The sequence below is a fragment of the Anarhichas minor genome, unplaced genomic scaffold (assembly GCF_050575085.1).
Source record: "Anarhichas minor isolate MPS153535 unplaced genomic scaffold, ASM5057508v1 ptg000012l, whole genome shotgun sequence".
In the NCBI taxonomy this organism is placed as follows: Eukaryota; Metazoa; Chordata; class Actinopteri; order Perciformes; family Anarhichadidae; genus Anarhichas; species Anarhichas minor.
Genome location: NW_027466458.1, coordinates 1,486,365 through 1,512,188, shown reverse-complemented (window position 1 = coordinate 1,512,188; position 25,824 = coordinate 1,486,365). Strand labels below are relative to the sequence as shown.

At 43.0% G+C, this 25,824-nt stretch overlaps 5 protein-coding genes across 5 annotated transcripts in view; 3 read left to right on the top strand and 2 right to left on the bottom strand.

Annotated features, from left to right (window-relative positions):
* The first annotated feature begins 3,362 nt into the window (after window positions 1-3,362).
* Window positions 3,363-8,819, top strand: LOC142948244 (TRIO and F-actin-binding protein-like). The gene is made up of 12 exons (XM_076090132.1): window positions 3,363-3,388; window positions 3,754-3,802; window positions 4,000-4,068; window positions 4,269-4,358; window positions 4,548-4,642; window positions 5,734-6,286; window positions 6,440-6,674; window positions 6,756-6,867; window positions 7,020-7,179; window positions 7,348-7,461; window positions 8,292-8,378; window positions 8,466-8,819. The coding sequence occupies exons 1-12, from the start codon at window positions 3,378-3,380 to the stop codon at window positions 8,610-8,612; spliced, it is 1,722 nt and encodes a 573-aa protein (XP_075946247.1). The 5' UTR covers window positions 3,363-3,377; the 3' UTR covers window positions 8,613-8,819.
* On the bottom strand, window positions 8,815-10,674 carry smdt1b (single-pass membrane protein with aspartate-rich tail 1b). Its single transcript, XM_076090135.1, has 3 exons — window positions 10,491-10,674; window positions 9,176-9,334; window positions 8,815-9,058 (listed from the first exon to the last, which is right to left on the bottom strand). Exons 1-2 carry the CDS (start codon window positions 10,650-10,652, stop codon window positions 9,197-9,199), a joined length of 300 nt encoding a protein of 99 aa, XP_075946250.1. The 5' UTR covers window positions 10,653-10,674; the 3' UTR covers window positions 8,815-9,058; window positions 9,176-9,196.
* A 1,293-nt stretch (window positions 10,675-11,967) lies between these two features.
* On the top strand, window positions 11,968-17,432 carry LOC142948245 (putative RNA-binding protein Luc7-like 1). Its single transcript, XM_076090133.1, has 10 exons — window positions 11,968-12,540; window positions 13,020-13,114; window positions 13,824-13,922; window positions 14,303-14,413; window positions 14,552-14,695; window positions 14,972-15,148; window positions 15,279-15,493; window positions 15,580-15,609; window positions 15,860-16,063; window positions 16,313-17,432. The coding sequence occupies exons 1-10, from the start codon at window positions 12,480-12,482 to the stop codon at window positions 16,560-16,562; spliced, it is 1,386 nt and encodes a 461-aa protein (XP_075946248.1). The 5' UTR covers window positions 11,968-12,479; the 3' UTR covers window positions 16,563-17,432.
* Window positions 17,433-17,569: 137 nt separating this feature from the next.
* On the top strand, window positions 17,570-22,202 carry pane1 (proliferation associated nuclear element). The gene is made up of 6 exons (XM_076090134.1): window positions 17,570-18,383; window positions 19,318-19,394; window positions 19,669-19,767; window positions 20,279-20,358; window positions 20,448-20,539; window positions 21,166-22,202. Exons 1-6 carry the CDS (start codon window positions 18,327-18,329, stop codon window positions 21,313-21,315), a joined length of 555 nt encoding a protein of 184 aa, XP_075946249.1. The 5' UTR covers window positions 17,570-18,326; the 3' UTR covers window positions 21,316-22,202.
* A 2,364-nt stretch (window positions 22,203-24,566) lies between these two features.
* Window positions 24,567-25,824, bottom strand: part of mb (myoglobin) — a 28,181-nt gene continuing 26,923 nt past the window's right edge. Inside the window, exons 3-5 of the mRNA XM_076090130.1 lie at window positions 25,379-25,464; window positions 24,984-25,203; window positions 24,567-24,869 (exon numbers count right to left, since the gene is read on the bottom strand). Of these exons, the coding sequence (XP_075946245.1) occupies window positions 24,729-24,869; window positions 24,984-25,203; window positions 25,379-25,461 (444 nt within the window). The 5' untranslated portion in view covers window positions 25,462-25,464 and the 3' untranslated portion in view covers window positions 24,567-24,728. The remainder of the gene's footprint in view (window positions 24,870-24,983; window positions 25,204-25,378; window positions 25,465-25,824) is intronic.

Here is a 25,824-nt window from a genome sequence, read left to right as displayed (position 1 = left end):
GAGGGGGCATCCTCTTCCCAGCAACTATGTTACTGAGCCAAAGGCCTGCGTCCCCTACAGGAACGTCAACCTCGGCACGCCCTCCCAGAGGAGGAACCCAGAGACGTACATGCAGGAAATTTGGAGGAGCGAATCCCCAGAGAGGTACACGTACCACTCCAACTTTAGACGGGGAGCTGATTCACAGAATAATTCACCAACACGTCACAGCTCTGTGAGCCCAGATCGCTATAAGTTCACAGAGTCTCCTGTGGGAACCCAACGAAAGAGCTCCTCCTCCAGGAGTCAGGCCCGGTCTCATGGATCATCTCCGCTTCCATCACGTGGCCTTTCTCGGCACACTTCCAGCAGGTCCAGTCCATCTCGCAGGAGGGGGTCCGTTGCCTCTCGGACCGCCTCGCCCTCTAGAGCCACCCCCTCTCACAGGCAAGCAGACTCTTTCCATTTACAGAATGGTGAGTATGATGCTCAAAGGAGGTGCAGCCGGGACTTGAGAAGTCCGTCACAAGCTTCAAACAAACACAGTTTGGACTCTGAGAAGCTGTACAGGAATCTGGAGTCTATCTCCCGCCGAGGCTCTTCAGCCATCCAGCAACACTCATATGAGGGATCCCAAGCATCTCCTCGAATCAGAACGGCCATCAACAGCTCGGCCAACACTCGTACTCGCAACAGCCGCGAAGTATCACCATCCAGGAACGGCTACAGTACACACAGCCACACCCCACAGCCACAGCCCCAGTCCAGAGACAGCAGACCGAGTCCAACTCAAGGCTCCTGGCAGGGATCATCACACTCTTTACTCAGCCTCCCACCCTCTCGAGGTTCCTCATCAAGACGAGGTGCGGACTCTCAGATGCTTGGTGGTTCACTTTCACATGTTGCAATCACAGAAACCGACAAAGGCCATGAGGGGAACAATCAGGTCAGCGGTGACAGAAGCAGGAGCAACATGAGGCGAGGCATGGAGGCCTTGCTGATCTCTGAACCCAAGAAGGCTGCAGTAGAAACAGAAGAGGTACGAATGTCAGGTGGTACTTGGTTGCTAGCCAAGCTAGCGGTGTGGCTCTACGGATGAAGCTCGGTCTGCCTGTCACTCAGTCAGCCACTTTGGTACAGAGTGAAATATCCAAACAACTATTAGATGGATTGTTATAAAATGTTGTACATATATTCATGATCGTCAGAGGATGACACTTACAGTGAAATGTTTCCACATCTATTGGATGGAGGTCAATGTTTCTATTTGTTCAAGACTAATCACCTGCAAAATGACATTCCCATCAGCATCAGCTAACTAGCAAATATTAGCATGCTAACATGCTAAAGTAAGATGTTACACTTTATACCTGCTAAACATCAGTATGTTAGCACTGTTCCCTAAATACAGCCTCACAGAGTCACTAGCATGTCTGTAGACTCTTAATCTTGTTACATTTTTTGCCAGAGAAAACACTCATTACGCATATCAGGTAAAATGTTGCTCAATCTTTATGAATCTGAGGTGGGGATGACCATGGACGACTACATTCTCCTGGCTGGTATTCCAACCATACAGCTGGAGTATGAGGAAGAGTCTCCAGGGATGAGGAGGAGGAACCAGAGTCCCAGCCCATGCAGGGACAACAGGCTTAGAGCCTACAGGTTGGTGGTACCATGGGGTACTGTATGGTATCATTGTATAGCATTTATTCAGGGATAGCCATAGTAGAAGTGCCATAACCATGCATCTATTCTGCATTCCTAGTGTATGTGTTTTTTCAGGCTGTTCTTTTGGCAGCTGGAAGATTCGTAGAAGTGGTTAAGCAAGTAGAAAAATACTTTAATGATATCTTTTGATCTGACCATGGGCAATTGCCTTGGTTTGACCAAAGAAAAGATGAGAGCTCTAAAGGCCTTTGCAGAGGAATGTGAAAGTTCAGTTAGTAAAAAAGGATGTCAATTGTGCTTTTGGTGTGTTTATGTGTTCGTCAAATATTTCTCTGATTTGACTCTGAAGGTACCAAGATGAAATAGACATCCACAGTTCAAGACTTGAGTCAGATGAGAGGGGGAGAGTCAGAGAGAGAGGCAGAGATAGGCGAGAGAAATGTCGGGACTCTGAGAACGGACACTTGAGACTGTCATCTCGAAGACAGTCAGCTGCATCTATTCATTCACAGGTACGATTCACAATACAATCAATGTTGAAACTCAGTAGAGTGCAGATATCCGCCTGGTGTGTCTGCAACAACCACTGCTGCATTGTGTGATTGAATGAATGCAACCCACAATTGGCTAACCACTCATCTAGACCCTAATGGGCCGTAAGTTGCATAAAACACACTTGAAAAACAAGCAGTGGCGTATTCAGACATTTGGCTCAAAGTTGCTTCATACAATCAAAAACAAACTCACTAAGCTGTCTCCCCACTAAGCAGCAGCTGAGTTGCGGCAGAGTAGTTTTGTTAGCAATTAGCCAAACACACCGATCAAAACAATCAAAGGGAGCCACAGAGCAGTGGCTGAGAGGTATGCAGCAGGGTGTAGTTCCGTTAGGTGTTATTAATAAAAGGTATTTTGAGAAAGCGTGAGTCCCCACAATCTTGAGAGGTCCTTGAGCATGCCGCCATAATTGGCCACCCAATATATTCAGAGGACAGACAGTGAGAAGCACAGTCAGTCACTCACTCACCAACTCACCCACGGACGCATGCAAACCTGAACGCACGCACACTGATGCGACTGATCGCATGATACTCTACTATGGATACTCCTGGCGGAGATAAGACCAACATTGCTTGTCTGTTTATCCTATGAAAGAGTTCAGATAATCAAAGTGGAAGACACAGATCTTCAAAGGTGAAGGAGCGAGCTCCTCCAGAACGCCCGCAGACACAGGTGAGTGCGGTCCCATGACTTTTCTGCATCTGCATAAATCACATAAGTGATTGGAGGAAAATGGGTCATTCATACATTTACTTCTAAAGTAGATCCCTGATGTTTAGTTCAGCTGCTTTACCTCAGGCGCTCCTCTCAGGCAGGGAAAAAGCCATTAGTTAGCACTCTATGTTTTAGGGCAGCATGTTCATATGATTTATCATTTTTACATTAATAGATTCAGGATGTATCCTGCAGTTTCAGCTAAAACTGCTGAGTTGACAACAGAGGGATGGATGACCACAAAATGAAACATTCAAAATGTTATTTCAATGCTTTGATTCACATGCAACCAAGCAAACGTGTTTGTAGTAGTTCTGAAACCCTGACATGACATTTATATGAATGCATGTGATCTCACACTTGTGACTTCCCCATTTCATCTCACATCACGCATTTTCATCTCTCACAATGTCTCGTTCTTTCTCTGCTCCTCACAATATGTACTGTGCAATGGAATGCATCTCTGGTAAGTATATTATTTTATGCTAACATGCTTTAATAGCACCTGCTTGCTCTTAAGTCTGTCTAATAATGTCCCATCAGTTCCTCTTTCTCTTCCTATTTCTCATTGTTCAACAATGATGATCACTGTTTGCAAATGTTCACCTCTTCCTTTTTCTTACGTTTCCATTCTGCAGTATGTTTCCCATTTTTTGTGCTCTAAAGTTCTGCCTGCCTCTCTATGTGTGCTTCAGAAAGATGTGGTTATCGCACAGAGACACCGTCGTCTGCTCTGACGGTTTCCGTTTCCTCTAGTTTCACAATCAAGCACGAGACAGAAACCATTGCAGAATGCTTTCAAAGAGCTTGATCGTGATCCTTTAATTACAGGTGTTGTTGCTTGAAGGGGTGGATGTCCATGCTGGATGAACATGGCAAGGTAGATTGATGTTTTTGGAATTATTTCAATATACATTTTTCTAAAAAGTTAGTAATTTTCTATTCTAATTCCTGTTTTAACCACAATTGTCTACATTACATAGACAGTACAAAACTCCAAGAACGAGAATTTTCTACAAAGACGTTCATAGACTACAATAATGAATTTAATGTCCATGTTAACTGTGTTTTGTTCAGGGGAGGAAACACTGGTTTGTTCTAGGTGATACAACGCTGAGGTACTACAGAGACGCGGATGCTGAGGAGGTAGGAGCTATTGTTTGACATAAAAGTAATTTCTGATTTGTTAGTACATTTTTGTCAACCAAAGGCAACTCATTTCAATTTACATACAGTGATGTATAAAGAGGTTGTCACCGTAGCATGAGCAACATCAGTTCCTCCAAAAACGATTCTATGGTGCCTGATACATTTGTCTTTGGTGGTTTTGTGTATTTGTGCTGCAGTCAGATGATCTGGACGGAGAAATCAACCTGACGTCCTGTGAGAATGTGTCAGACTGCGATGTGGAAAAGAACTATGGACTCCAAATACAAGTATGTGTTTATTGTACTTGTGTTTAATTATGTCGTACAGTACAGCATCAGGAAGATGGACAGTCAGACCCCCCCCCCCCCCCCCCCCCCCCCCCGTTTCCACATCGATGACATGTCCGGCTGCTTCCTGTTTAACAGCAAGTGTGTGTGTGTGTGTGTGTGTGTGTGTGTGTGTCTTTTGATCTCCAGACAAAGAGAGCAGTGTTCACTCTCTCCGTTATGACCTCCAGAATACGTCGGAACTGGGTGAAGTTACTAAAGCAGGCGATCCAGAACAAAGCGCAGTGAGTCCCACTTTATTCTGGGAGACAGTGGTGGAGGAAATATTGAGAAGCTTTACTCAAGCAGCAACACCACCTGCAGAGAAATTGTTACTTAAGTAAAAGCAAATTGGTGTTATTAGCGAAATAGACCTAAAGTATAGAAATGCAAAGTACTCAATCCAGATAAATGTTAAATTTTTATACATCAAATTATTATTGCTGATGCCTTTAAGAATATTATCGTGTAGTTTAATAACATTGCATCATACACATTATCCGTCTATATTGTAGCCCACTAGAAGTATGAAGTGGCAGTAAATACTCAAGCAAAGTACAAGTGTCACTTGCACTTAAAGACAGTACTTAGAAAAGTACTTAGATACAATCAACTCCTGCAAAGAGGCTACTGTGCACTACAATCAGGAATAAGATGTTGAAAATAACATTTCAAAGAAGCAAAGCCCAGTAAAATGACTGAACATCCGTGGCACGGCCAACATTCCAGTACAGTACTGCATTTAATTGAGTTACATTTACTTTAATTGTTTGCAGCCACAGAAATATGAAAACACGACAATCCCACGCAAAGATAGATACCAAATATAGTCATATAAAGAAAAAATGAATTCTAAATAAACATTACAAAGAGTAGAGACACAAGAGTTAAAGGCTGTGACCAATCCATAGCTGACAAACATTGTCCAATACTGCAAGGAAACATTATGTCAAAAATGCAAATGTATTACTCGATACACAGTAAACTTTAAGTAAACTTTAACTCACTTTAAGTTATTATTCCAGAGCTTTTGATCACAAGTGAAATACTTCGAGTGTAAAACTTCTACTTCAGCTGAAAATGCTTACAAAATTATATCATAATTTATTACTAATTAATCATAATTAGTAATGTACAAATTACAGAACAAGACATCCTTCATTATATTATTCCAGGCGTTCCAGTGACCTGAACGTTCCTGAACACTGTGAGGAAATGCAGACAATGTGATTGGGTGGTCTGCCTGTGGCGAACCCTCTCTATCATCTTTCTTCTGATGTGTAACACTACCCCTGTCTTTCCCTCACTGCGACCTCGGCCAATCGGACACCGGCAGCGAGAAAGAGAACCCCCTCTCCCGGAGACCGTCGTCATGCCAACCCCCTGCTCGGTTCACCTGCAAGGACTCCGGCTATGAAGCTACCGCTTCCACCGCCACAGCTGCAAACCCCCATCAGGCCGACCACCACCACCATGACCAAACTGTAGACCGGGATCTGGACTTGTCTCCGTCCAGTCAGAGAGAAGAGGGGGAGGGCTGGGACCACGAGCAAGCCAAGCGATTGGAGGAGAGGAACAAGTGGTTTGAGGAAGGGGTCTCCTTCAGTGAGATGGGCAGCAGGTGGGACTCCATGGAGCTGAAGAGGGGGAGTGTACCCGTGCCCATCACTGAGACCATGGACTCAGACGTCAGCAGGAAGTGGGTAGAATTTGAGACGTTGTCATTTCGGGAAATGAGCGCGCAGTCTCTCATTGGAGCCCAGACGTATGAATCGAGTCCTGAAGAGGCCGAACAGCCTGCCACCGGATCACAAACTGATGCATCCAGCCCATCCATGAATGGAGCTCAAACTATTCAAACAAATAAAGCGGAAGCTCTTCAAAAGGAGGTAAGAAAGAGCTTAAAGGCACTCCATTAAAAAAAAAGTGTTTTTTAAAGTAATGAGCAGGAACACTAGTAAGACATTCCTTTAAAGTGTTTTCAATGCGAGACAATTATGTTAATATCCATATCAATATTTTCCCTCCTCTCCATCTCCCAGGCCCTCTCTCTTCGAAACCAAGTGGAGAGCATCAAAAGGGAGCGAGCAGCCATGGGGGTAGAGGTGGACAGCGCGTGTGGCCCCAGGGCCCCCTGTAGGGCCCGGCTAGAAGCCATGGAAGTGGCCCATCGCAAAGCTCTGCTGGAGCTGCAGGAGATGCACGCGAGGGAGATCGGGGAGCTGCAGCAGCAGAGAGACAGGATGCTGCAGGAGGAGAGCCGGGCTGCCGCTGAAGGTAAGACGGGAAGCACGACAGTATCTCCGGTTAAATAAATCTTGCAACCGAATTAACAAACAAACTGATTGCTCATCACAGCTGTGGAGTTACTGAGAGCAGCTCACAGAGAGGAGCTGGAGAGGGAGGTGGAGAAGGCCAGGAGGCTGGCTGGAGGAGCTGCACACGCGGACGCTTCACACAGAGGCCACATGTAGGTTTATAATCCAGCTCTCCATCTCACAGGCTCTCGCTGCAGGGTTCAGATGTTCTGCACTTGACTGTGACCCCCCCCTACCCCCCTTCTTCCATGACAGTGCATTATTGTGATTCACTCCACATCTCGTGTGTGTTTACGCGTGTCAGGCCACAGGCGGACGTCTCGCTCGCCGAATTAGATGCGCTGTCCGAGCGCTACTCCCAGAAGTGCCTGGAGCTGCGCCGCACCGAGCAGAGCGGCCGGGACCGAGAGGCTGAGCTCGACCTCAAGGAGAGAGAGCTGGAGCAGCTCAGAAGAGAGAACCAGGTTTACATACGTTTGAGTTTGTTTTTACGCAGTGTCACACTGCCTTAGAGATTGTGTTTTGGGTATTCTCGTGGGGTTAAACTAATATGGAAGCTGTAACATTCATAAGCATATATAGTTCACATTACTTCTCCATGACATCATTTGAGCCCAACATCTCTCTTTCAGGAGCTGAAGGCCAAACTGGCGGAAGAGATCAGCCGCATGCGCTATTTCATCACAGGTCAGAGGTCTGACACGGCATCTCTTGGCAACGCTGAGCGCACTGCGTCTGAATTAGAGGTACCAATTTAACGCTGGAGACTAAATTAGATCCTGCGTCATTTCCTCTCATGTGAAAGCAGGTGATGCTTATTAAAAATCTTAACTTACTGCATCCCAACCCAGTTTCATTCATCGCACCTGAAGGACTCATTTAGGCCTGAAGGACAACCGTGGACATCACCGTCAGCATTTGACCAATGAGCTGTGGGATTTTCAGCCCACTTTGATAAAAACAAATTGATTTTGTCGTGTACCAATGTAATGGCTCCCTTTAGACACATTGTCACCAGTTTCTTTTCTTTTTTTTTTGGTGGCCTCGTTTGTGTTGAGCATCTGTGCTCGGTCGCATTGTAGTACAGCTCATACTGCCATCTACTGCCTGGATACCAATCCAGCATGGCTCATGGCAGGACAGCAGATCTTTTACTTACATAAAAATACTCCATGACAAGTAAAAGTCCTGCATTCGGAGTATTATCGACAACAAGTAGAGAAAGTAGAAGTTTTTGTAATGCAGACAAATGGACCCTGTCATTTTTATTTATTGTAGTATTGGATTATTGTTACTGATGCGTAAATGTGCAAGTAGCATTTTAATGCATCATATTTTGTAAGATAATCATATGTCTTGTATGTAAAATCTTAAACATAGTAACTATACAGTAGCTGTCAAATGCATGTGGTCACGTAAAAAAACACCAGCGTTCAATCTCAAATGCACTGGAGTATAAAGTCACATGAAAGGGCAGCACTCAAGTAAAGTACCTCAAAGTTGTACTTGTAGTGCTGTACTTATGTTGTACAGCGTTTTAACTGGTAATATTAAGATGCCACATTGTGTCTTTCAGACATTACTAAGAGCGAAAGACAACGAGGTGCAGTATCTTAAAAAGGAAATCAGCTGTCTACAGAACGAAGTGCAGTTTCTTACAAAGGTACGTTTCATGAACAGACCTCTCACTCTTTACAACTTTAATGTCAACTGATGCGTCTACCACACTTGTTCCTCCACTCTTCTCCAGGAGAAAGCAGCAGCGTACGAGCGCTATAAGGAGGCGTACGTGGAGCTGAGTGACGCAAGGGGTCGCAGCCAGCTGGAGACGGGCTCCCTCAACGAACACTTGAGACTGGCCAACGCTGCTCTGCAGGAGGGAGCGAGGCAGACCTGACCAATGAGGACCAACAAGAAAAACAAGAAAAAAATACTTACCTTGAGTAAGGACGACGGCGAGCCAACATAGAAATATTCACCAAATACAACAGCAAAATCATGACATTACAATAACAATGTGTGCCGTTGTGACTTAGAAGAGTCAGAATGAGAAGAATTCCACTGTGCAAAGACCAAATAATAACAAGTGTTCATCCACGTGTAATCGACTCCCTTTATTGAGTTCTCAGACAGACATGCAAACAAGAGTGAAGGCATAACTAGTCGTTTTGATAGCCTCACATGATATGAGAGTGATACAGAGTGAATTTAGCAAAAACAAGATAAACAGCAGAGGGAGGAGATGGGTGGAGGTGGAGGGATGTATTTGGATGTCAAAGTGCCCCATCTTCCCCAACTTCCTTGTGCCGGCTGGTGTGCTCTCACTCAATATTGCAAAGCACCCTGTGGATGTGAATTTAAAAAGTAAATTAACTGTCATCAGCTTTCTACAACCTTTACACATGGATACAATTGTTGAAATGGTAAATAAGGTGCGGCTAAAGTACACTTTGACTTTACCATTTGCTTTCTGAAGTGGGTTCAGTCATCGTCGTCGTCGTCCTCGGGGACAAAAATGTCATGCTCCTCCAAGAGAGCGGCAAAGTTCTTGCTGATCAGAGTTCCCACATACAGGAAAGGCACCACCACTGCTGTCATGCGGATGAGACCAAATGCTGTCTGAAAAACAAGAGACATTTAAAGAAGTTTATATAAGGCGGGACACATGTGCTATTCAGATTACTGACAATATTAATCCCCACCTCAGTTTGCTCTGGGATATTTTGGTCCAGATTTGTGATTATGGAGAACTATTTCTCCCAAAGCCAAATACAAAAATCTAATCTTCAGAGTCACTATAGCAGAGAAATGCCGTACAGATTGTAAAGCCCCTTGAGGCAGATTTGTGCAAATTAATTTGAATTGACACTGAGTGTAACAAAGCCATAATTTGTCGACAGTAGGCTACGCAAAACTGCATTCACATACATTTTTAAGTTCAAAACAGAATATCAACGTATTTTTTATCGGAAAAGCTTTGATTTAAGCACAATATCAACTGACCGTGGGTCCTGTTTTACCTCATTTCTAACTCGAGGCCCTGTTTTGAAGAGGTCCCATGTTTAAATCCTTCATTATCTCAGTGCATGTTGCTACATCATTGCCCTTAATCAAATTATCCACAGCACATCTTGCACCAGCTAGTATTCTAGCAGAGAAAGATAGAAAAACTTGCAGAGGATGGGTTAATGGGGGCCCATCAACTCATTTTTGTCCTGGGGCCCCAGAGACAGTTTAGACAGCCATGAGTTGAGCAATTCTTTGATTGTTTTAGACAACATATTTCTTTCAATTTGGCTCTTCGTTATGTTCCATTTATATTGAATCATCTGAAAAAGGGTATATTAGAGGGCCAGTTACAGCTAACATTAACTGTATACATGCTATTCTGCTTGGGATATAATTGCGTGTAGAGGCAGCTTTAATCACATTGGACATCATTATAGTTCCCAAAAAGACGTGTTAGTGTAATATAACGTTATACATTATATACATATAACATATTATTATTATTATTATTTAAATTGCTAACGTAAAATGTCCACTTGAATCAATACTGCCTTGAATTGACTAAATAAGTCGTACTACTTCCTGAAATACATCCTACCTTCGTGTAAACATGCGTTAATTGGCTGATTTGACAAACCCAGCGCGTGTCCTGCATTTGTATTCGCTACAGCACCTGTCAATTTAGAATTAAGTCCCGCCTACGCTGTCAGTCATATTTCTTTTTTTCCGGTTTTTCACTCGGTAACCAAGGCAGAATAAAACTCACTTTATCCGGTTTCGGTAAGATTGCCCCCGACGACGTTGATACTGCGGTCCTGGTTTGAGTCGACCTGGATATGTTAGATGTTTTCAAGCCGGTGTTACGGCTCGTTACCCCCGCATTTCTGGTGAAAAGTCGCAGCGGGAGCCGCAGTATACCCGTCGCCATTTTTTCCAGTAATGTGATAGAGGGTGGGTGACGCCTCTGTGCGAGGCACTGGGATGTCCTCAATGGGCGCGGCTTGACTATTGACCAACTGTAATAAATAGTTTCTATGCATCAATTGCCTTTATCAGTTTTATACTGCAAATTACCATCTGTCTCTGTGTTGTGGATACCTCATTCAAATTCATTTTGCAAAATAATGAATAAAGAAAAACAAGAGGTACAAAAAACATAATGAATAGTGCAAGTTGGTACCAGAGAGGTAAATCATCTCTTGATTGAAGTGTATTTTCAAGACAAAACTAAACAAATTCACTTAAAATACAACATTACATCGAATCTATCAATCTGTGCATTAGTACACATTGTCTTACTGATTACACCAAATATACATGGGTGTAAGCAAAGTGACAAAAATAAATGAAAAACAAGCATACATTTAGTTTATCGTCCATATATTTAGCCTAAATCAACACTTTCTTTTCTGGCTCAATTTGACCTAAAGGATAAGCTAATTCATTATTTGGCTATTTACATACAGCAAGCCTTTATTACTGTAATGCCAAATATAGACCAAAATAATGTTACTACTGTGTAAAGCTTTTCTGATGTGAGGAGGATCATTATCTCAGTATGTTTTTCTGGGAACGGTTTAACTAAAAGTTTACATTCTACAATTACAAACTTTCCCAAGGTAGATACTGTATAGGCTAATTCAAGTAAGTTAGACTATTTATATTAAAAAGAGACTATCTTTAAGTCCGCATAAATAAATAATTCTGTATTTCTCCACTAGAATTGTATAAACTGGTAATGTGGAGAGGGTTTTGAAATGGCATTTAGAGAAAATACAAATGTACTGTTATACATTTAAATAATGAAAAGACTTGAACTCATTACCAAAGTATTTCTAAAATCCTGCCTATTGACTTAAGCGTGATTGGTACATTTTTTAAGGGATTCACTCACCATTTCAGTTTGAGAACAGTCAAACATAAGCAATAAAACAGTTAGTTGTATAATATATTGTTTTTATTCCAGATAACGTGTCTGTGTGGAGAGTAATGCTGTTTATGTAAGGTAATTACTAACAGAAAACGTACAATTAAACAATAAAAACAATGTAAAATTAAATAAATAATGTATTAAATATGTATTCCAAATACTGCTGAAGTTTTTATACATTCCACAATTCATTTGTTCATATTTGTAAGGTGTTCAAATAAATATTTCCCAACATTTTGATGTTTGAGTGAGGTGTAACGTCCTAAAACGACCAGCGCGCGAGGCTGACTGCAGCACTTCCTCGAGGCGGAGAGACTGGAGCGCGCTCCGCGGCGACGCGCACGGAGGGGAAGTGGAAAAGGCGGAAGAAAGGACGTTGAATAAACTTGCCAACTTCTAGCCGACTGGCTACAAATACAGTTAGAGAGTGTGTTACAGAGGAACTGGTGACTTGTTTCTGTACAGATCCAGTTAGCTAACCCACCGCCCTTTCTACACTCAGTCACCGCTCTCTCTACTCGACACACGACACGACTACGGGACTCCAGTTTTCAAACAGACGTTGTTCAACCGACCCGAAGCCATCCACCGTTACAAAGTCACATTTAGCTGTTGTTAAAGTGCTGTGATAACCAATCCATTGCACCACCGTTACACACAACCAGCTCGCTGGCTCGCCTGGAGTCGGGCTTTTTCCTCCTTGTGGGAAAAGTTGTCCGCGGTTGGCGGAGGTGCCAACGAGGCCTGCAGTCGAGGAGTCTGCATGTGTGAGGACTGTTGCTGGCGAGGAGTGACTCACACATCGTTAGCTAAACACTCTAAACAATGTCGGCCCAGGCACAGATGCGAGCGATGCTGGACCAGCTCATGGGGACGGGGAGAGACGGTGAGCACGGCTGGCTGTGGTGGAGACTAGTGTCTGCTCCGAGCAGGACGGGAGTTTGTGTTGGTGCTAGCATTAGCCGGGAAGCTAACAGATAAGCCAGTCAGTGCGGCATGCTTTGCGAACCGAGCTAGCTAACATGAGGATAGCTAGCCGACTAGCTACCTGTTGTGTGTGTGTGTGAGTCCGAGTGTAAATGGCAAGTTGAGTTGTTGCTAACGTCCTCCACAAAAAGACAAACATTACTAACACGTTAGCGCTGTATTTAATCATGGTCCGTGTGCTCTTTTATCCGTGGCTCCCTTTCTTTCCACCAGATGTTGTCATTTTATCAGACTCTATCTGAGCAGTTAACTTTTAGGGTTTACTGGCAAGATGGCTCATTCATGGCAAGTTTGAACCTCAGTGATTTAGTACGTATCATGCCATGTTTCAGTCGGTGCACTGGCTGACAAGTGCTCTTGTGTTTTTCTTTATTTAAGGAGATTCCATGCGGCAGAGAATCAAATTCACAGATGAGCGGGTCTGCAAAAGTCACCTCCTGGATTCCTGTCCTCATGATATTCTGTCTGGCACCGTGAGTATCATGTTCACACACACATCATATACTGCAGTCAGGAATAATTAGGACAGCTGTTATCACAGGTTTGGTCCTACTCTGGCACATTGAACTAAAATTGCACAATGTCTGTGCATGTTTAGGTTGTGCACAGTGTAGGACACATCCGAGGATGAGATGGAAGCCCTGATAGTGAGACGGGAGGATAGCTACAGCACAGGGCCTGACATGGCATCAGTAGAAACCGTTTCAAATGTCAGCTGCAGTTTCGATCACAGACGACAGCCAGATTGTGCCTGTAAATAATTGAATGTAACTTTAAACTTGTCAAATGACTTTCTGTCCCCTCAAATTGAGAGACCGTAAATACGGGAAAAAGGGGGCTACATTTCCAACACTATTCATCAAAATGTGAATCCAAACACCCTTGAGTTAAAGCAGAGTCAATCACTATTCAATACAAAACATGTACAAAACAAATACGAAGAGGTGCTTGTGTCTCAATGCTTTGTTAGTGCGCTGTACATAACCATATAGAAACCGTCTGTGTCGAGGACCTGGCCCTGCAGATCTGTGATTCAAAGGATATCACGTTTACACTCCCTAATGTGTAATGTTTTAAGTCGGGATGACATTTAACAAATAGGCAATTATTGGAATGACAAATCTTAAGATGAGTGATGAAGCATACAAATGCAGTACGTGGACGTCTTTCTGTTTTCTGCAGAGAATGGATCTGGGAGAGTGTATGAAAGTCCACGACCTGGCCCTCAGAGCGGACTTCGAGATTGCCTCTAAAGAGCAGGAGTACTTCTTCGAGCTTGATGTGAGTAGTACACACACACTAACACCCCATCATGTATAGCTCTCGAGAAAGTAGAGGTCACAGAGTTATGCAACTCTCTCAGCCATAAACTGAGTCACACGTGCCAAATTTACAAGCGAGACCAGCTCTGGCTTTCTACGCTTGCTTCTCACATTTCCAAGTAAATTTGGTCAAAGTGCTGCTGTGAAATTGTGACTAACTGCATAAGAAGTTGGAGGTCTAATTAAAGCAGCCCTAAGGAAGGTCTGGTTTGTTGTCTGAGAAAGCTATTAAGAAGAAAAAGATGCATGCATAGCTGTTTAATCTCTGCAAGTTTAATCTGGTAAATTTGTATATCCTACACACACTGAAAGTCGTTTAACTCGTGTGTTTTCTCGCAGGCTGCCGAACACCTCCAGTCTTTCATCGCTGACTGCGACCGCAGGACCGATCTGGCCAAGAAGAGACTAGCAGAGACGCAGGATGAGATCAGCGCTGAAGTGGCTGCAAAGGTGACAAAAACGTTTTTATTTTTTGTTTTTAATGAAAGCTGTGCTCTTTATGACGGGGAATAAATGGTTATCATGAATCTGTGCAAAGTGTGTAGAAATCAACATTCCCACCCCTCTGTTTCTCCTGCGGTGAAAAAGGCTGAACGTGTCCACGAGCTGAACGAAGAGATCGGGAAGCTGCTGGCCCGGGCGGAGCAGCTCGGGGGCGAGGGGAACGTAGACGAGGCCCAGCAAGTGCTGGAGATGGTGGAGAAGACTCGAGGCTTGAAGAAGGAAGCAGAGGTCAGAAAGTTGATAACGGCTTTGTTGTGACTAGTTTATTGTTTTAGAATAAATACATATTTGTACTCGCACATCACCTTACTAGAGCTGCAATATTTGTTTCAGACCGTGAAGGTGTATTGTTTACTCATGACATTCGTAATAAAGGCAGTAAAACACAGGATCTTTTCTCGTAATAACAGAAATCTTTATTTTGCAGTCGAGATTAAACACAAGTTAAAATCTGTCCGTACTTGAATTCCAGCGTCACGGCCTCTTTACCTTTTGTCGTTGCAGGATGTGTACAGGAACTCCATGCCAGCCTCCAGCTTTCAGCAGCAAAAGCTCCGAGTGTGCGAGGTGTGCTCTGCCTACTTGGGTCTTCACGACAACGATCGCCGTCTAGCCGACCACTTTGGGGGCAAACTGCACATCGGGTTCATTGAAATCCGCGAGAAGCTTGAAAAGCTGAGGGTGAGGGGAGCACTGGAACATAACTACTTTTAATTTGCACGATTGTCGTTCAATGAGACATTTTAGTTGCGTTTCCATTTTTTTTTTGTGCTGTTTTATCAGTTCTGTTCTATTTTTTTGTTTCGTCCAGAAAGCAGTTATAGAAAAACAAGAACGAATGCGGTCGAGAAGACGAGAGGAACGTGAAAAAGACGACGAAAGGGAGCGAGAGTGGGAGCTGGAGCGGGAACGAGAGAGAGAGGGGGAAAGAGAGCAGGAGCGTGAAAAAGAGAAGGAGCGAGAAAAAGAGAGGGAGCGAGAAAGAGAGCGTGAATGGGAGAGAGAGCGCGAGAGGGAGCGGAGGAGGTAAGAAACGGTCTGACTTACGTTGTTGCTGCGTGCAAAGAAAAAATTCGGTGTCCCGTGTAAACCCAACTGTGTTCCTGTCTTAGGTCCAGGTCTAGAAGTGGAGAACGATACAGGTATGTCTGCTTTCAACCGAATCACTCGAGGAGTTTGGTCCTTTTCACAGTGACTCATGATTTCACAGTCTACAAGTGTCATGTCTTTAATGAGTGTAGCTGTTGTATATGCCGTCACCTACCGACTAACCTGACTACGAGACGAGATGCTTCAGTGTAAAGCATTAATCTGAGAATCTATTTCCTGTAGCGGTGCAGCTATCTTTTTTTTCTACTTAAATCTTTCTCCTTTTCAAAACAATTTTTCTAGGGACGGAGGCACCTCGACTTCGTCCTCCCATCGCTCAAGACGCCACCACTCCTCTCGTTCCAGAGAAGAAGGCGGCGGGGGTGGCGGCGGTGGCGGTGGTGGTGGTGGCGGCAGCGGCGACCGGGATCGGGAGAGAGAGAGGAAGCATCGACACAAGGAACGGCATCGCTCGAGCTCCCACTCTCACAGGCCCAAGAGGAAGAGGTGTGGCTTCTATCCATCACGGCAACGGTCCTCCTGTCCTGTTCACAGTTGTGACGGGCATTTGACCACAATTCTCTGCCATTTATTGGAGTAAAATAATCAGTTGTCAATAGTCATCATCATTTTAGTTCAGCTCTAGAATAATTTTTATATTGGTCTGATAACTGATTTCAACATCACTACTTTTGCTTTAATGCAACAGCCACCGACTACGATCCAAGAATTAAAAATATAGTTTTTGACCCCCAGGTCCTCCAGAGAAAGATCATCTCACACTCGTGATGGAGAGCCCTCGCCGTCCCAGGAGATGTCCAGACAGGGCACAGCAGGAGAGGGCTGGCGTGAGGACAGGGCGGAGTACGGGGACTGGGAGGGCGCGGAGAAGCCCCCCCCCACCGCGGACACTGCCACAGCCAGGACCAGGGACCGGGAGAGATCTCTGTCGTACGAGCGAGACCGGCGCTCCAGCTCCGAGGAGCGAGAGTCCGGGGAGATATGAGCAGGAGTGGACGCCTCCAAAGTCTTCGGATTGGATACATTAATTGCTAATAAAGGAGCATGGGGAGACGAGTGTGTGCGTGTTGGTGCGAATGTGTGTGTGTGTGTGTGTTCACGGTAAGAGCGGGATGTGTACATCAGCGGGGTGGATGGTGGAATCTTAACATGGGGATGAGGGAACAACTTCTGTGGTGGCGGTGAAGGAAAAGATGCAAAACCAACTTTTATAAGTATGAATTGTGGAAGCAGTATAGTCTTTTTTTTTTTTTTTTATGCCATCTTGTCGATCCTATGTAAAGTTATTTTGACAGTGACGAGTGAGCGATGAGACGGCAGCCCTACTTTTGAGTCTCTTTTTATTTTGTCATTTTTAAAAAAAAAATCTTTAGTCGCAACCTTTGACGGTGACACTGTGTTTCCTGTTCCATAAGAAATCCGTCGGTCTCGGCGGCTGCGGATTCATTCACACGGGTTGGACTCATTAACGCGGCGTCCACGACTGTAGTGTTTGAAAGTGAGCTGAGAAAGACCGAAGGCACTTCTAATGTTTGTGTTTGATTTGCTGCCTTCAAGCCATAACTATCTCATTTGAGAGTTTCGATACCGATCCACGGGCCCGCCTTTTTAAATTCGGGATGCAGCGATGAGCTCATACTACTTAATACACTCACTTGTCCTCCCCTGAAAGAAGTCATCCAAATATTTCCGCTCAGTTCCTGACATGTGAATGCATATAGATGATGTGCATATGTACGTACTGACACTGAAAGACCCAGGGACTCCTGTTTGCTGTGATACGACCTGGATGTACTGGGGGAATCTACTTTGCTGTGCCACCATTACGTGAATAAAATGTTCTGTTCTATTCAAATGCAACGTGTTTTATACAAATTTCTCTTCGACTTCACTTCCCGTTTGTGCAGAAGAGTTTAGACAAATTTAGCATGTTGTATTATTTGTGATACAACTTCAGTGTTGAGGTTAGAGCTCCTTTTACCTTCAATGAAGTCCAAAGGGTTACGGTTTGTATTTTATCTGTTTTTGGTCCTGTCATTTATCAATAGTACAAAAATAAGTGTTCAAATTGTTTTTGATCATAAAAATCGTCCTGATAAGACCAGCAAATGCATCTCATTCATTGTAGGTACATCGCTTGGGATGATTTGTGCAGGATAGAACTGTTTGAAATTGGAGGGGGGAAAAATGCATTAAAAACATAATTTCAGAATAATATTAAGGATTATAATTATTGATGCATTATTGTGTAAGCATCACTAATGTTGCAGCTTCTAAAGGTGGGGCTAACTTATTTATGTACTGCTGGGGGGCTTAATTCAGGACAAATGCGTCGTCATGCATGATTTGATTATATTTTGCATTCATAATCTGCAAAAAAATGTAGTGAATTCAAATGTACAATATTTGCCTCCAAAAAAGTGTGTAACCTTAAGAACATAATTTTATTATTTATTTATTGTTTTAGTTGAGTACCCGTTTCAGATTAATCCTGGATTAGCGGTTCAGCATTTTTCTCCAAAAATACAATCTGGACTCATGTGTGAAGTGCGAAACACCCAGCGGCCTGTAGGTGGCAGAAGAGAGCTGCCTTTGCGGAGAAAACGTCAACGTCGACTGCCGTGAAAACGGGAAAACGTAATGACGTTGGACGCACATTTGGAAAAGAAGCGCGACATGAAAACTCCTGAAACGACCAGGGACTGCGTTTGTCTGCTACGTTTATGAAACGGGGAGTGTTTCTATCGGGATGTCGCTGCTGAAGCCGTTCAGTAAGCTGCCTGGTTTGAACTCCGCGAACATCTTGGTGAGTTTGTGGTTCGTTAAACTAAGCAGGTTTAGCTGCTCAGGGTGAGCTAAGAGGAGAGGGGCTAGAAGTGTTTATAAAGTGAGGCAACGTTAGGCTAGCTCAGCCATCACAGTGGACTTGAACCCAGTCAATGTTCCTGTGGTCTGTTCTGGAGAGATACTCTGATATAAAGCTCTACTTTGATCCAAACAAAGCACATGTAATACCTCGCCAAGTGACGTTGTATCCTGCCTGTGACGTGATGACGTCCTCATGTTTACAACCCTTCCGTTCACAGTGGCGCAAAGCTGCAAAATAGATTCACTCAAGAGTTCCACGAAAGTGCACTTCTGAGATGCTCTCCTTGAGCATTCCCGTTGTCTGCTTCTTTATACTTCTCCTCCACTAATGTAACGTTACATTTTTACTCCACTGTTGCATTACAATGTTAGCTGTTCCTTTGCAGATTTAGATGATTCATACAAAAAAATAAAACAACTAATAAATTGTGATGTATTGTAACTATAATTAAGTTAGCTCAGCGGTGTATAAAATAATTATTTCCCCCCATTACCAGCTGCAACACTAAAGTGATTGACTCGTTAGTGCATCACTGATTATAATTCAGTGGTATCATATACTGTGAAATTCTGCATGAGTACTTCTACTTTTGGTACTTTTATTTAATGCAGTACTTTAACTTGTAATGCATTTTAACATCGTAGTATTGCTACTTTTACTTGAGTATAAGATCATAGTCCAAGATTATCATAAGATTTAAAAAATTAAGATATATATTTTTTGCTACATACAAGTACACTATTTTTTTAATACTGCCCTTATTTTGTTATGGCTCTGTGTGTGTGTGTGTGTGTGTGTGTGTGTGTGTGTGTGTGTTAGTGCACAGAGTTATAGTCCAGTTATGTGCTGACTAGGAGTGTTTTTCTTCCAGCTGGTGGAGAGCGAGGAGCAGTTTCAGCAGAGTTTAGCCGACGCTCTGGTGGAGGAGACCACGTTCACCGTCAACGTGTGAGTACTGATATGTCCTTTATAAACTGCTGAGGTCGGCCGGTACGCTAGAGGATATTATGGTCATTAGGCACACAACTGGAAACATCATCTGCTTTTCTCAGGAACTAGTACCGTTACCTGCATAGTGCCATTTTGACAGTGCAAAAGTATTTTCAACCTTAAGTTGTAGACCTCTTCCCCATCTGTCCCATGTGACGCGACCACAGAATTACCACCTCTGTTTGCTACATATCGGTGACCACACTCTGCTTTTATTGTACCCATCCATCAGGAGACTGGCCAAGAGTCTGCCTCTGCCCATGGAGAATGAGGAGAGCCGTCCCAGGATAGACCTCGTGGTGTTCATCATCAACCTGACCTCAGAGCTCAGGTATCTTTCAAATCCTTATTCTTTATTTTAAGTCTCCTCTCCTGGACGCACGGGTCAAATATATACTCTTTGTTGTCGTTTTTTAGTTTGCCCAAATGAAACCCGATGAATTCTACTTGTATGTTGTGTCCGTAAACAAATTGAGTCTCTGTCACTGTATTTCCTCTTCAATCACACATTTAAGTGTCACACTTACCCCGTCTGTTATTTAATACATAGAGGAATTTTAATTCGATAGCGATGCATCCACTGCTTTGACAACTCTAGATATTAAAAGGTGCTAAATATGAAATTCAGAGCATATTTAGTGTCTCGTCACGGCTCTCAAACTAAAATCACACATAGACACAGAGGGAAAATGACTTCATTCTCTGCTCAGTTGGACATTACTCCACTTCATCTTTACATAGCAAATATATATTTACTGCTATATTAATGCTCTGAATACCGTATAGAGAACCTTTAAAATATATGATGTAACAGTTTATCGTGTGACCTTTTTGTTTTTCAGTCTCCAGTCGGCAGAAGCTTCCCTGAAGTGTTTGGACCCTGGATATTTCCTCGGGAAAGTCTGCTTCATGGTCACTAATGGTATGGCGACTTATTTTTTATTTTTTTTTAGTAATAACAGGCCTCATCCCTCCCTATGTAGTTAACATGACCCCATCTGTCTGTTGTAGCTCGCAGCGCTGCGGCCCCCGTCGAGCGCCTGGAGGTCGCCAGAAAGCTGGCAGCGTCGCTGCACTGCCCCCTGCTGTTTGCAGAAGATCAGGTTTGTATCAACGCTAGTGAGGATAGTTTAAACCTAAGACGTCATTTCAGAGACGTATCTGCGTTTAGCATGTGCAGCATGAGGGCGAGACACAGATTTACATATGTTTTTCTATCGATCGCCAAAGTGGAAACAGGTTATCTGCAGGTCTTGAAGTATTTTTTTCAAAAGTCCTTGAATGTAGTTTCTACAACAGAAAGAGGCCGTAGCAGGTGATGTTGGGTGTTAGGGCTGCGACTAAGCATTATTTTCATTATTGATTTATGTTCTTGATTAATTGTTTTGTCTATAAAATGTCAGAAAATAGTGAGAAATGTTTGTCCGAGCACCAGTCTAAAACCCAGTGATATTTAGTTTACCGTCCTATACAAGAACGAAAAGAAACGGAAGCTCTTACCAGCACAAAAAAACACGTAAACGATTATTTGGTTGTAGAAATTGTCAAGTAATTTACCGTGAAATTACATGTTTGAACATGAAACCGGCCACAAGGTATTAAATTGTGTTCTACGTGGCTTTAAAAAGGTCTCAAATTGAACTTCCCGCATGAACCCTGGGGAAGCCGTTTGTTGTTCTCCGTCCATAACGTGTTTTTCTGTTTCTCGTGTGATGTTCTTCCCCTCCAGACACCAGACGGCGTGACCAACGCCACAGAGAGGCTGCTGACCATCCTGAAGGTGGCAGCCGGCCTTGTTCCCATGGCTACCGCTCTCTACCTGTCCAACCTGACCCGCAGCACCGTGCCCCCGGACATCGAGCAGCCGAGCTTCGATTAACTTTCTCTGGAGGGATGTCTCGTCTCGTGTGTGTGTATATTTATTTGTAGTAGTGGACTCTTCCAAATGATATTTCCTTTTTTTTAATGTCATCATTACATGTTTGTGCTTTGGATTTTAGCTGCAGAGGTACCGGCCCTTTTTCACAGCAGCCAACGTGTCATAGCAGGGTGAACACAGGTGTGACTGATTTTAAAATGAATTATGGTTCAATTCTATTGTCGCAGCCATTCCTGTGAGCCAACATGCACCATACCAAGGCCTTAATGCAACAGGGCCCTAATTAGTGTTATTAATTACACCTGTGTTCACCCGACAATGACCCGTCCACATGGCGGCATCGTTAAGGTTATCACTGACACCTGTGCTTTTCCTGCTATAGCGAGTCCAAAGGCCTCCCTGCAGCAAAAGATCACAAAACTAAGCTCTGTTTGGTTTTTGACAGCTGGATGGAGTGGCTTACAGCTGCATTAAATGTCCATTTCTTTAAGAGCCACACAGATGATTTTAATTGTGTTTGGCTGATTAGATCTCTGAACTGCATGTGTTTACACTCTGCTTGATTGAAACGATGTTTCAATGGTAGCTCCTCTAAATTTAAACCTCAACAGACGTGTAATCAGCCAGATTTATAATTTAAAAAACACCCGTGTGGGTGTGCAGGGCCTTTAGACTATACTGTGCCGTGACACCGACTAACGTGAGACTGCTTGTTGTATATCAGGGCCAATAAGAACCTGATGCTGCACAGCTTCATTCCAAACCGCAGAATATCTCCGTAATGCACAATGTATATAATTAGAACAATATGCTTTTTATGTATATAATGATGCTTTTGACAGTGTCAACACAGTGAAATTACAGATTAAATGTTCCTGTTTGTTACAGATTGGACTTGAGTCTTCTGTCCTGTTGAATACCAGTAAAATGTGTGATCTCTGTTGGATCAACATCTGGGTCAGGCCTCAGAGAGAGAGAGGAGGGGGCGGGCGGGCAGCGGTGCCGGTGCGTCTTTCAGAGTGTGACCAGAGGCTCAAACAAACAATGTTAAGGCATCAAATCAGAAGGAAGGTTCCCGGGGTCAGTGTGATGTGAGTGTCAATGATAACGGCGAATCCTCCCACTGTCTTTTATGCATTGAAGTCAACATAAATAGTAGTTATTGGCCGGGTAGCCAAAAGAAAAGCGGTGCTTTGAGCTAAACGCTAACACGCTCACAATAATTATTATGCTTTCAATTAGATGTTTAGCAGCAGGTGTGAGATTAATATTAGCACTAAATACATGGGCATGGCTTTCGTTTAGCAGGTATTTGTCCATTAACCAAGGTTGGACAACAGGAAAGCTGTAGTTGTAAAGTCACTGGATCAGATGGAGGAAAAGTTTGAAGAGATGGATTCGTCCTCCGGGGATCGTCATGGCAACAGATACATCAGTCTTGAAGGGGTGGCCTGACGGTCAGACTTTGGCCAAATAAAGCAACGCTGCCAGCGTGGCTGAAGATTTCTTTCATAATTGAAAAAACGTTCCATATTTCTACAAATTGTCGTGAGCATTTTTTCGCTGACGTTTTTCAGATAGACCTGTATGGAGGATGAAAAATGTCTTAAGTATGAATGAATAAATACAGGAATAAATAGATAAATACAGAAATAAATGTATAAATACAGAAATGAATAAATAGAAGAATAAATACAGAAAAATCTAAATGCTGAAATAAAATAATAAATAAATGCTGAAATAAATACAGAAATATTTAAATGCTGAAATTAATAAATAAAAGTTGATACCTACACAGGACATAAATAAATAAATCTATTTCTACATTTCTGTATTGCTTCATTTATTTCTGTATTTCTGTGTCCATATGTTAATGAGGTAGGTGGTCCGAACCTCATTCTTAAGCAGAATTGGTCAAGTAGGGGAGCAAGATAGAAGCAACCGATTCCTAGCAAATCATCCCTGTAGACGACTTCAAAAAACTATCTAGCAGCACTAACAGCTTCCACAGTCTGCAGCTGGGACTGCTGCGCGAGGCTACTGTGAGACTGACCGCCTGTGAGTGCTTTGGGACGGCGGAGGGGCTCACGGCAGCACCCGCTGCTCGTTGAGGACAGTAACTGCAGAACGATATGTGCTTTCACGTCAGTCTGCAAAACACCAGAAAAGTCGCTAGATTTGTCGCTAGTCGCTTTTGACAAAAAAAGTTGCCAAGAGGATTTGGAAAGTCGCCAGATTTAACGAGAGAGTCGTCAATTTGGCAACACTGGGCTGGCCAACTTCAACGTTACTGTGCAAAGGCAGCAGTAGTAGACCAGAAGCCATCACACTCCTGTGACCAATCCTGCTTTAGACAGAGGTTAGGACCTCCCACGTCATTAGCATACAGACAGATAAATGAATAAATGTAGGTGAACAGAAATGTAGAAATAAATATATATGTATTTATTTATGTCCTGTTTGATTATCAACTTTTATTTATTTATCTATACATTAATTAATTTATTTCCATATTTATTTCAGCATTCATTTATTTATTTATACTTTTATTTATTTATTTCATCATTTATTTATTTCAGCATTTATTTATTTATACTTTTATTTATTTATTTATAATTTTATTTATTTATTTCAGCATTAATTTCAGCATTTATTTATTTATACTTCTATTTATTTATTTCAGCATTTATTTCAGCATTTATTTATTTCAGCATTCATTTATTTATACTTTTATTTATTTATTTCAGCATTTATTTATTTATACTTTTGTTTATTTATTTCAGCATTTATTTATTCACACTTTTATTTATTTATACTTTTATTCATTTATTTCTGTATTCAAACATTTATTTCAGCATTTATTTATTTATACTTAAGTCATATTCACATCTAACTGACTAAAGATAATTCTGTGCACCCCCTCTGGTGACATTGCTGTGTGACGTGTTCAAGTGTTTGTTTTTTAACTTGTGTGTCTATTTGTTTGTGCGTGTCCAGAACACTTGATGCTAAGTGTTTCAGACTTAACCTGATTCCTATCTGTCAGATGCTGGATTGTCTTTCAGAGTACATGTTTTGACAAAGACATACATCCCCTCGTACTTTATTATTTTCTAATGAGCAGCAATTCATTTTAACAGGACCAATTTACAGCCCCATTACCCTTAGCATCAAAGACACAGGAGGTGACAAATAACAGACTCATCAACTTGGAAAATGTGACTAAAAATGAATGAGCAGAGTAGTGCCATGGAGTTTATTTTATTGGTAACATAAAAAATATTTCATTGCATTTTAGTGGTTACAGAATATCAAACCATTTTTTATTTTTTATTATTATTTTTTAATCTTGCAGGTGGAACATTTTCTTCTCTGTCATCCGACCCTGCTATGACTTTGTGTGACTTCCACCATCAGGCGGTGACGCCCAGGTTCTTGTACTCGACCTCCATGTCAGCGATGACGACGGCCATCACTCTCGTCAGGGCCTGCTGCCCGTCGGCATCCAGCCCTACCTTCTCTTCCAGGATTTTATTAAGGACCACTGCAATCAGCTGAGGAGAAAAGTGCTTTACTGTGAATTCAGGTTGGGGCGACACAAAGAAATGCACGTGGGAGGAAGGATCAAAACCACGCCCCCCCCCCCCCCCCCTCTGCATCGATCTCACCTTGAAGTTACTGAGGGGGACCTTGAACTGGACGCCGTGGATGTGGGCCAGAGGTTTTATGATGGCGGCGTGGTTGCCTTTGGCCCTCAGCATCTCACCCAGATTCTTCAGCACACTTGCACCGATGGCAGAAACCCTCGCGTCACCAGGCAGGTCACCCTGGGGCATGTCGGCAAACTTGGGGAACAGCTTCTGGGTGTGTGGGTGCTCTATGAATAAACTGTAAACACACACCAGGGGTTGTAGATACAACTGTCACGTCCTCACACTGGGAAATAAAACGTACAAAAAAATATGACTGGACAGTTGAGTGAATAAATGCAAGCATCCTACGTTGCATTTTCCCTGCAAACCACCCGACCTAGAGGAAAGAGTAATCTTATCTTGTCACTGACCGGGTTAGAACCAGGTTCCCATAGACGTTGTAGTCGGCCTCCACCGGACCCCAACACTTCAGCACCGTGTCAAAGTCAGCCATGATCTGAGGAGATGGAGAAACGGGTCACAAAAACACAGATTTGAAGAATAAAAACAGATTCCGTCACAGGACATGAAGGAACAATTAGAGCAAAACAAAGTTCCTTTATCACATCAGGTAACACCTTCTCCTGTTTGATCTGATGGCCAGCAGCCAGGAACCACTGCTTTCAGGAGCGAGTCATATAAGGTGGCTACGTTACCTCGGCTGCCCTCGCCGAGTCTGTAAAGTAAACTTGCTGTAACCCTGAATAATTCATGTGAAGTGAAATCTGTTGGTTCTGATGCTATGAAGGCTGTCACATGGTAATAAAGAGCATGTAAAATGAGGGAAATGTATCTGCATCTTTAATGTATGATAAAC

What these genes read in the sequence shown, in the direction of transcription:
- LOC142948245 (XM_076090133.1), top strand. Translation starts at nt 12,480, where the DNA reads ATGTCGGCCCAGGCACAGATGCGAGCGATGCTGGACCAGCTCATGGGG. An exon ending in GCGCTGAAGTGGCTGCAAAG is followed by an intron (nt 14,414 to 14,551) that starts GTGACAAAAACG and finishes GCGGTGAAAAAG; the next exon opens with GCTGAACGTGTCCACGAGCT. An exon ending in AGAAGTGGAGAACGATACAG is followed by an intron (nt 15,610 to 15,859) that starts GTATGTCTGCTT and finishes CAATTTTTCTAG; the next exon opens with GGACGGAGGCACCTCGACTT.
- pane1 (XM_076090134.1), top strand. Translation starts at nt 18,327, where the DNA reads ATGTCGCTGCTGAAGCCGTTCAGTAAGCTGCCTGGTTTGAACTCCGCG. An exon ending in CTGCTTCATGGTCACTAATG is followed by an intron (nt 20,359 to 20,447) that starts GTATGGCGACTT and finishes TGTCTGTTGTAG; the next exon opens with CTCGCAGCGCTGCGGCCCCC. An exon ending in TGCTGTTTGCAGAAGATCAG is followed by an intron (nt 20,540 to 21,165) that starts GTTTGTATCAAC and finishes CTTCCCCTCCAG; the next exon opens with ACACCAGACGGCGTGACCAA.
- LOC142948244 (XM_076090132.1), top strand. An exon ending in GCGATCCAGAACAAAGCGCA is followed by an intron (nt 4,643 to 5,733) that starts GTGAGTCCCACT and finishes GGACACCGGCAG; the next exon opens with CGAGAAAGAGAACCCCCTCT. An exon ending in CGGAAGCTCTTCAAAAGGAG is followed by an intron (nt 6,287 to 6,439) that starts GTAAGAAAGAGC and finishes TCCATCTCCCAG; the next exon opens with GCCCTCTCTCTTCGAAACCA.
- smdt1b (XM_076090135.1), bottom strand. Translation starts at nt 10,652, where the DNA reads ATGGCGACGGGTATACTGCGGCTCCCGCTGCGACTTTTCACCAGAAAT. An exon ending in TCTTACCGAAACCGGATAAA is followed by an intron (nt 9,335 to 10,490) that starts GTGAGTTTTATT and finishes CTTGTTTTTCAG; the next exon opens with ACAGCATTTGGTCTCATCCG.